Source organism: Blennius ocellaris (genome assembly GCF_963422515.1).
Source record: "Blennius ocellaris genome assembly, chromosome: 23".
In the NCBI taxonomy this organism is placed as follows: Eukaryota; Metazoa; Chordata; class Actinopteri; order Blenniiformes; family Blenniidae; genus Blennius; species Blennius ocellaris.
In genome coordinates, this window is record NC_137672.1 from 13803946 (window position 1) to 13814270 (window position 10325).

Here is a 10325-nt window from a genome sequence, read left to right on the forward strand (position 1 = left end):
GAGGGAATTCAAAGCTCCCACATGTCTGCCCGCGAACCGTGTAGTGAGTCTAATAGTAAGATGTGGGATCAGAGTCAAACAGTTAGCCCCACTCTATCCAAACAAAACTAAATGTGTGTAAAATCAGATCTAAAGCTCACTAATTGTATAATTACAGTTGTTGGGTTTTGTTAATACCCGCAAAAATGTGAAAAAAAAGATTTTTATAATAATATAGTGCACAGAACAAGTCAGAGACTGAAGTGAAGCTAATCAGCTGTAGTTTCAGATTCAGCAAAGTGAGATTAGACCATAAATCTTTCTGTCTTACTTTTGGCAAGAAATGATACATGGATTTACCAAAATGTACTGTTTTAAGGATTTCAGGCCACAAAGCGCTTCATCCAGCATAGTAATGAGCTCATCATCGCCAAAATCCAGCTTTGGCTTTCGTGTGCACATGCATAATGCATCGCAGATCTCTTCTGTGTCTTTCTTCAGTTCACAATTTGATAAGTGAAAGACAGACTTCTACAGAATCCAGTTGGGGGGGGTGGAGTACAAATGTGACTTCAGAAAGCACAGCAAACACACAAGACTACTGGAATTGAACCAGGCATGAATGACTGCAAATACCAACAATTTACTGGTAAAGCCGGATTCATTTTCTCGGTTTTATTTATTATTTGGAAACGGGGAAAGATTTACGTGGGACACAAAAGCTCCCGCATTTACATAAAGGTTTGCACACCTACTTTGCATGATTATCCACCCATTAATCTGCCTCGCTGGACGTACGCGGGGTAATCCTAATGACACATCATTTGTAATGCGCTCTCTGGGTGTTTAGTTTGCGGCTTGCACGGCGTTTACTCAAAGCACATGTGGCCATGGGGGGGGCGGGGGGGGGAACAGATGTGAGAACCCCAGGAAGCATCATTAGCCCCCGCAAACACTCGCACACAGCAGCCGGGGAGACCCTCAGTCAATCACGCGTCCACTGGATTCAGCCGTCCATCCATTCTTTTCCCCCGGCTTGCTCTCGACTTTTCTCACACTCTCATGCGAACGCCCCTTCCTCCTCCCAGCGGAGGGAGTGAGGTCAGCAAAAGATAACTCGTCTCGGATTTTTTTTTTTCTTCTTCTTCTTCCTTTTTGTGCCTGTCAGCCGGTCGGTGGGTCTGGAATTACTGCCTCTCCATTTAGTCCAAGAAGCTGCACTTGAATATTTATGTTTTAAATTCCCTCGTTATGCCGCTGCCTTTGTTCTGCGCTACTCCCGCTGGCCTTTTGCTCCCAGTGCATGCTTCATGCAGCCCCCCCCCCCCTCTCACTCCATCAATATCGCTCTCCTTCCCACTCGTTTCTCCACACATCCCCAGACCTGTGTGTCCCATCCTCCTCTTGCTATCACATCAGTGTCACTTCATTAATATCCCCCCTCCATTGTGTCCTCTAACGTGGCGTTCAAGTCTGTTGCAAGAGTTCTCTACATTCTACGACATTTTATCTTCAGATGTTCAATATTTGTCACCTAATCATTCTAACACAAGAGTCTTTTGTTTTGCTGCCATTTTCTTGACCATTGTTCAACTTTTCACCTTCCTCATCCTCCTCTCTTCCTTCCCCTCTGTGTTTCAGCTCCTCCGTCGAGCATCCAATCTGGCTTCTCTCACCGTTTCAAGCAGACAGATAAACACTCACACCTCCTACCTGCACCTCCCCTCTCATTAGCCATCACAAGAGGGGCCAGAGTGCTTCTTCTCCCCTCTTGTTAGCGCCACTCCCCGGCACTCCTGCTGCAATCCCACCCTCAGGACCGCTCCGAGGTCAAGGCCGGGGCAGGACTGAACAGAACAGGCGGAACCCAGGCGCAGGAGTTTTAACCAGGGCAGAGATCAGATGTGTGTGTGTTCTGTGAAAAATGTGCAGTCCAGATGATGCAGCAGCAGCTGAAGTGTCAGCTGGCGGAGAGGAACACACACACACACACACACACACAGACAACAGGACAGAACAACAAGGTTCAGTCCACGCTGGTGGAGGCGACCCTGCAGATGGAGCCCGAGACGTTTCATCAGAGGGACCCGGTGCCAAAGGCTCCTCTTTCAAGTGCCGACATGACAAATAAAACTTGTGATCAAGGAACAAATACAATCGCATGAGACTCAAGAGGAAGCACTGCAGGGACGGAGGGCAGCCACCTGCAAAATCACAATAGATCCGACTATCCGGGCTGTGTGTGGGAGCTTGAGAGGCCATCCAAGCTGATACAAGAAAGGCCCCCTCTGCCGTAATGTTGCCATCTACTGGCAGCTCTTTATCACTGCGATGACAAGCAGCGCGAGTTCCAATCAAAAGTTTTGCAGAGCATGTTGCATAGTAATTCATATTTTCCTGGAACCAAATGAAACCGCAAAAACTCATTAGTGCTCTCTGATATTGTACTCTGAACAACATGTCCTCGTGTGTACGCTCTGGCACAGCGACGCAACACGATTCCACTGAGTTATGTTATTTACTGGCACCAGCCACTTCGGGCACTCGGTTGCAGCACGTTATTAGAAGTCGGTGTCAAGTGATCGAAAGGTAAACAACATGATCGGGTTGCACAGGATTTTTTTTTTTTTGGAAGGGAAAACAACTGTATTCTCTCGATCCACATCGTTTCAGTTGTTGGCGTCGCCTGGTTTGTTCATCAGCTTTCAAAGCAGCAGTTTGACATTTCGGGAATAAGCGCTCATTCAGTGTCTTGCCTGGAAGTTCATGGAGAAATGTTGAGCTTCGTCACAATTCTGCACTCCCAATATGAAGAAAGAGGCAGATAATGGTTCGCCTCCCTTAAAATCCATTATAAGTTGTGGTTTTTGCACATGAACAAATCGGCGCGTCAGAGTCGACTGATATTCAATGACTTTTACACGGATAGAAGCCAAATACTCCCCTTGTTTCCACTTTCTGTGCTGCACTCATCAAAACCTCCCACCGGCTAAAGCTGTACGTTTGGAATAAAGACATCATCATGTTATTGATCCTCTCATATATATATTATATATAGAGGCAGGAAGGAGAGATTTCCCCAATATGTCAAACATTTCAAACGAGGTTGTTAGTATTAAGACAAAGGCACTCAGTCAGGATCTGTGGCTCTGCCTCTTCAATCAGAAGCGGCGTCAGTCTCTCTAAGGTTTGGCAAGACAAGAGAGGAAACCCACTTTCTACAAATAACCTAAAACAATCGAACTCCTCTCAACTGTTACATCTAATTTTAGTTTTCTGCTAAACCATGCTACGTTGTTGAAATACTCTGATTGCAACTTCTTCTCTTTTTTTTTTTCTACGATGCCTCAATGGAACTGAAAGAACTGGCGCTGTCTGGATCCACAAGTACAAATTGGAGATGAATGTTTTACCAAAGTTAAGGTTTTTTTTTTGGTTTATTTTTTTTAACTGAACATACTTGACAGTTCTTGTTCTCTTTCTGCAGGACTTCTCCTTCATTGGCCCAATGAGACCACTGTGCTTCCATTTTTTGAGATGACTTTACAGGGATGCATCCCCCTTGTCGTCTGGATGTGAAGTCTGCTGGCACACCTGGGCAGCGCAGGCAGGAGAACGCTGCCCCAGTGCCAGGGCACGGTCTGTGGGCACCTTGGCCAACTCCCTCTGCAAATGTTAGTACCAGTGAATTTCATCCTCGGATTACAAATATCAGTGCAGGCGCGCACACACGCACTTCCACATGCAGCAAGCCTCCACTCTCACTCCGCAGATTAGAGCCAGATGGGAACAATGAGATGAGTATGAGGGCTTTTGCAGTGTAACTGAAAACATTTGCTCTTGTTAACACACTCCAAAAACTTGCTCCGTCCATCCATCACTGGCCAGATGTTTTCTGAAGCCCTTTCTTTTACTCCTCTAGAGGGACCAATCCCTCTCAAAATTAATTCACTTCCCATTCCACTCGCGTCCACAACAAAGGCCCTCGTGAAAGCTAATTGGATGGTTTGTGGTCTTTATGATCCAGCCATCAGGCCGAGGAGCGCGACTCGGAGAACAAGAGATGTTGTTGTTGACGGGCGCTCGCTTGGGACCGTTTGCACGCCGTGACCCCACTTAATCCCGCCATTAGACCCCAATCCTGAGGACTCCATACACTCCGCTGGCCACGAGACCATTTCCTTGAATAAACATCAAAATCTGTTGCTTTTGTGACTAATTTCCTCTTTTGAATTCCAGCTGAGTAATTAGAGGAAAGGCATGCGGTAAAGTGAGCACAGCATCAGCGCGCAGTGACCAAGACTGATTCCTATCCATCGGATGCTGAAAGCCATACGCCGACATAATTCTCCAGCAATTCCCAAACGGAGAGTCATGCTCGGTAGAGATATCGCTGTACGCCGCCCGTTTGCCTGCATTTCGTTTGTAATTGCAATAAGTGGGCTCGTCTTATTTATTCGCTGCAAGTCCGTGTAAGTCAGAATGCGGACCCTCGGGAAAACTGCAATAGCCGATCATCTACATTTGATCTGATTTCTTCCTCCTCCTCTGGACACCCATTGTGTTCAACACGATACGTTCTCCTAGTATTAGTCTTTTGTGAAGGGATTTCAAAACGACTTCTATTACATGAAGTACTTGAGGGAGCCATAAAGAAATCAGAATTTATTTTTGAGTGGATTGAATGTTGGATTTTTCAGATATGTCCCAAGGAGTACTGTTATAAGGCCAAGCAAACAAAAATGCAATATTTGATTTGATTTGTCTCATAGTCCTGGCAGGTGTCACGCTAATATTTACAACCACTACCCATGGCGCTGAGAGAGTTGCCTGATTGTCTGACGGGCAAAGCCTCCTGCGCACACTTCAAACCTCCACTCAGCAACCAAGAAAAAAAAAAGCGAAAACAGTCAAATCAGGGGAATAGAGTGAGAGCAACAGGACCCTCCAAGAATCACTGGAGGTATGTCATTATGTCACCCACAAAGGAAGGCCTATTCCATTTAGGGGCTGGAGCCACAGGCCATTTGGCCCTCACACACACAAATCACACCAGCGCAACTTCCAGCAGCCGTACACACAAATATAGAAGTCCCATTCTCCTGCCAAATAGTAATGCGGAGACTCTGACCCAGGAGCGGGGATGAAAAGAAAAGGCCAATGCAGAGCGGAGACCCTCTGAGGCAGCACTTGTTGATCCCCGGCCTCCTCGAAGCAGAGCGCAGGGTCACTGCGGTGCATGTGTCAGCCTGTGTTATGTGTGCGGACAGATAAATGTCCAGTGCTGACTCGTGTTGCACACTTAGGGCCTGCACAGATGGGACGGCTTGTCGTTTCCCCACCGGGTTCCGTTTTTCTGTCCCCCCACACGACTCAGGCTGCAACACTGGCGCCTTTCAAAACGGTTAACATGAAGGATCCGCGTGAATCATTTTATCTTCTGATCAGGTGGCGCCTCTATCCCATTAAAGCCGACTGATGCAGCTTCTACACAAACGGTGGATCATATGAGATGCATTTTTATACTCTGTAATACTCTAACGTTAAGTCCCCTTAACTAATATCCATGTTGCGTCTCGGGCCAAGTCGTAATTTAGGAAAGAATTACAGATTTCCTAATGTTTTCCACAACTCTACTTGTGCGTTTTACAAGCCTTTAATTTGAAATCCGGTAAATCATTAGATACAGACTGTTGTTACACTTATTATTTAAAGTCGTAAAAAGAATGCTTTCGGGAAATGGGTGATCGTTTTACACACTTCATCAATTTCTTTAGGACTTCTCAAAACGTGAAAGAGGTTGAAGGCACACATTTATATAGACTCAGCCATTGATCTGTAGATAAATGATCGTCTCACCGATGCGACAATTTCACTTCCATTCGTAAAGTATTAAAGGCAACATCATGTGTCTGACACTGGGCTGTGTCCTGGAAAGCATTGCAAAGCCCCGGCCCTGCTCTCGCCCTGCTATTCACTAATCACAGTGTTGACATGCTCAAATGGACTGTGTCGCAGCCACACTGTCTAAAGCCCAAATCACCTTGAAGTGCCATTAGCACCTGTTGAGGTCATTTACTCGCGCTGACAATGGCACTTGCTGCCTTCTGCTTCCAGCCCTAAAATCGTGTCTGCACACCAAACAACTGCTTTGTGTTCCACTTGAAACTCCCGCTGAGCTCCTGCTGGCATGTTGCTCAGCATGAATGGGCTTTGCCCCCCACACACACACGACTGGCGGCCTGCGAATGAAGGGTCCTTGAGAGATAAAGGTGTCAAAAACTGTTTCACCGGTGATCAGTGCAAAACTGAGTGATGTGGTTTTTAAGAGGTGTGTTTCAGCGCAGGACTGATAAGACATGACCTTTTGGAGGATGGATCATGCTGTCTCTATAAAATGTCTGGGAGTGGAGTTCCCCAGTGACTCACCTTGAGATGATCCATGTCATGAAAGTTAAAAAAAAAAAAAAAAAAAAAAAAAGAACATTTATCAGCTGTCACACACATTTCTGTTGATCTGAAGTCAACTTTTATCACTTAGTCAAACGAGATTGAGACAAACGGAACTCATCCCTTTCCATCACGAGGCGATGATTTCAGACGGATTAAAGAGAAATGAATGAACATCTATAATCCTTTTGTGTTTATTTCTCCTCAACATGCATTTTCTTGACGTTCGAGTAAATCAAAGTGAAAGCAACAGGTGTCTCCTTGTTATGTTATGATTTAACGAAGTGCTGTATAATAACAGACGCATCTCTCACGTGTTTTGTTTTGGGGGTTTTTTTGTTTTGTTTTGTTTTGAAGTTTTAGAAACAGCCGCTGACTTACCTCCACACACGCAGCCAGGAGCAGCAGTCCTCCCGTCCACCGGCAGCCTCCAGTCATCTCGCTCAGTGTGACTTCCACCAGGCTGGTTGGGAAAACAGCTGGGATTGTCTGTCTCTCTGTCTGTCTCTGTCTCTCTGTCTCTGTCTGTACCGGTCAGTCTGTCCGAGGCGCAGAACGAGATCCGCGCTCCTTCTGCGCACTCCACTTTCCAAAAGAGAGAGAGAGAGAGAGGGAGAGGGGGAGAGAGAAAGAGAGAGAGGGGAGGAAAAAAAGGGGGGAAGGTAAAAAAAAAAAAAAAAGAAAAAAGAAAAAGAAGAAGTCAGCCAAGAAAAAGCGGAGACGACATGACACCTCACGGACGCGTCCAGATATTTTGTTTCCCCCTGCAAACACGTTGCTGCTAAATTTATGTTTGCATACCAGGCGCGCGCCAGGAGAAAAGGGTCTCACCCACCTTACATTCTTAAAGAAACACGCTCCGAGCGCCAGCACGCGCTCATGTGGCCCGAGCAGTGCTGCTGCTGCTGCTGCTGCTGTCTTTTCCTTCTACTTTGTTTTTTTTTTTTTTTCTACATGCGTTTGCCTTGACTTCATGTGAATGAACGGCTGATATCAGGCCTCACACCACGAGCTCCTTGCCCACTCGTGTTGATGTCTCATTGTTTTCACAAATCAATCTCAGGCCCTCATTAGTGTTTTGTTGAGCAATGCTCCTTGTAATCCCCTTAAAAAGTATTTTTTCGACTCCTGCTCAGCCTTGATATTTGCTCTCAAAACTAAAGCATGTCACCTCTGTATACAGTAGTTAGAAGATTCAGTTATGTAATAAAATAATGTCTCCATAAACAGACACATTCAGTTCTCAGCGGTTACTCAACATGCTTTATTATGCCTGAAGTCTTCTCTCTTACACAATGATGCTGAATAGGGGAATAATGAAGTCAGAAAATGGCACAACAACATTAAACATAATTTAAAATATGCTCTCTTTTATATTCTTGGGCAAATTAATTGATCTGTTTTTCAAAAATGAAGATAAAAAGAAGCAACGCAAATGTATTTTAATGCCCAATAGTCACTGAATAGGCAGTAAACTCAAGCTCAAGAACACATGTGGGACATATTAATTGTTACTTTGAACAATAAGAGCTTGCTGGGAAAAGTAACTTGTGCAATTTGTAATTGCTTCTTTGATTTAAGGTATTTCAGCAGTTTGGGTGTAGTTGTGTTGCAGGACAGAGAGAGACGGCGGCTTTCATACACTTTCCCTCCATATGAAAAGTATTTGTCGCTGTATCGTTTATTTGACAATAGTAATCAGCTGGCACCTTGGTTCCTCAGGCGTTGTAAGTACTTCACGAGGGTTTGACACTACAAACGGTTTTGAAAGGAGTTTTTCATTTCAGGACTGTTCGAGCACGTGCGGTATAAGGTGAGCGTTCCACAGCTGCCGCCTTGTTAATTACACTCAGAATTGAAACAATACAACAAGGCTCCACTTCTCCTCACGCCTCACTCCGTACATCATGTGCACCGCAGATTCGGGGGGCTTGGGGCTGAAACCCGGACCATGTGTTGTTGGCTGCGCACCAGTCCAAGATTGGGACTACTTTTCACAGCTTTAGGTTTAGTCACAAGTATGAAATGCATTCGTCTTTCAAGTTAGGCACCCGACGCTGCCAACCATGTGCCATTTAAGGTCAAGGGGAGTTTTATCTGAATCAAGCTGTGACTGCTTACGAACTGAGATCAACTGGATGGAATGAAATATTCATACTCTCGGCCTTTGCTGGCACGTGATTGAAATCCGCTGTTGTTTCTGATTTACCTTGATGAGACCCATGTCGTTCCTTTTCCGGCGCCAGCAAAAACAGCCGTCCGCTGTGTTTTAAAGGTTTACTCATGAAATTTAATAAAGCCCTCTTGTATACTGGGACATTAAGTCCATAACTTCTGATTGTCAAGGTCGTATTTGATTTGTGTTCAGCGAACGAGTTTACTCCGGGGGTGTTAATCAGATCTCTTGACATCATTAACTTTCAGTGACTCACAAAGAACTACAACATAATCCACTTGAACGAAGGAGGAATTTTGTTTTCTAACTGATGGCTCAGGCTGAAGACTCCTTTTCCGTTTGATCCTCGTTGCTTCATTAAACTAAAAGACATTAAGCTCTTTGAAGCCGGGCCCACAGTGGTCGGGCACCAAGACTTGTCGCTTTTGAAGCTGCACAGGGCCACCGCAATAACAATGTTCCTCGAAGTTGTCTTCTGTCCTCAGCCGAGCTCAGAGGGCTGAGGGAGACGTCCTTCAAGAGCCAAAAAAATAGCATAGGTATGTATGGTATGAGCTACCTGAATGGCTGCCTGACACGCAGGCTTGAATTCAGCTTAATCTCTATTAACACACTGAGCACAAGAATGTAAATGTTTATTTCCCCGGGAGAGGAGGGAAACGTTTTACCTGAAGCCCGCGGTGGAGGTCGGTATCATTTCCTGTCCACCTCGGGGGTTAAATTATCATCTCTAATAGCTCCTTGAAATTCAAAGCCCCGGCGTACTCATGCCACTCATCATGAACAGGCCAGTGTCTTTGAAAGGACCCTGGGAGCCTCTGGTTGAACTCTGACCACCCGCGGCACCCTGAGAGCGGCACGGAAACCCCACAAAGCCACGGAAAGCAGTAGATAATGCGTGGAGACATGAATAGTTTACATTCACGGCGACTGGCGGCGCATAGCTAAGCTACGTCCTCATGTTACAAATGTTACTTATATTGATGGACGCATTGAGCAGCATCATTTGCTCAAAGCAGCAGAGTTACAAAATCCCTGGCCCCCCCGGGGGGGGGGGGGTGTAAATGTATTTTTAGGCCCCCGTCAAGTTTAAATAGCGTCTGTTTGTTGTGTGCTCAATAGATCTTACATGTTTTGGGTGTGAGTGTGAGTTTGTGTGTGTGTGGGAGACAAATAAGAGGCTGAAGCGGCAGCTAATGACAGTCTTTAGTGGAGATCTTTTGTTTGAATGCAATGATGGCCTGGAAGCTCGGTGATGCTTTGATACCTTCCTGGAGGCGACCACGACTCGCTGTGCCGTTAGTTCATCTGCATGAACACACGCACATACAAGCGTGAGAGCAAAAAAAAAACAAACAAAAAAAAACGGGGGGCCAAGGTATGTACAGTACATGTGTTGGTTTCCTGGCTAAACATACTTGGAGCAGGTCAGCGCCCCCCATATGAGTAACCTAGTTGTCTGACACCAACCATGGCTGTTTGATCAGTGTTATTTGGCCTGTGAGTCAAAGAGCTGCTTGTCACATGTGTTCAAAGAGAGGGCAGGAATTTGCCAGATACCAGAGAGAGAAAATGCCCTTCATGGGACACCAGATAGCTTGTCTTTTCATTAAAAAGGCAGCCAGCAATGTTTTTTGGGGAAGAAAAAAAAAAAAATGTTTTTCCCCTCAAAACAAGGATGTGCACATTGGAAAGTTGATGATTAAAGAAAGTATTTTGG

The 10325-nt window shown here is 45.5% G+C and overlaps 1 protein-coding gene across 2 annotated transcripts in view; it reads right to left on the reverse strand.

The window, feature by feature from the left end:
* The window catches only part of LOC308146933 (ADAMTS-like protein 1), a 91068-nt gene extending 84192 nt beyond the window's left edge, over window positions 1–6876 (reverse strand). For both annotated transcript variants that reach the window (XM_080518940.1, XM_080518939.1), the window contains exon 1: window positions 6811–6876. In XM_080518940.1, coding sequence (XP_080375066.1) covers window positions 6811–6867 — 57 coding nt within the window. In that variant the 5' untranslated portion in view covers window positions 6868–6876. The remainder of the gene's footprint in view (window positions 1–6810) is intronic.
* Window positions 6877–10325: the final 3449 nt, after the last annotated feature.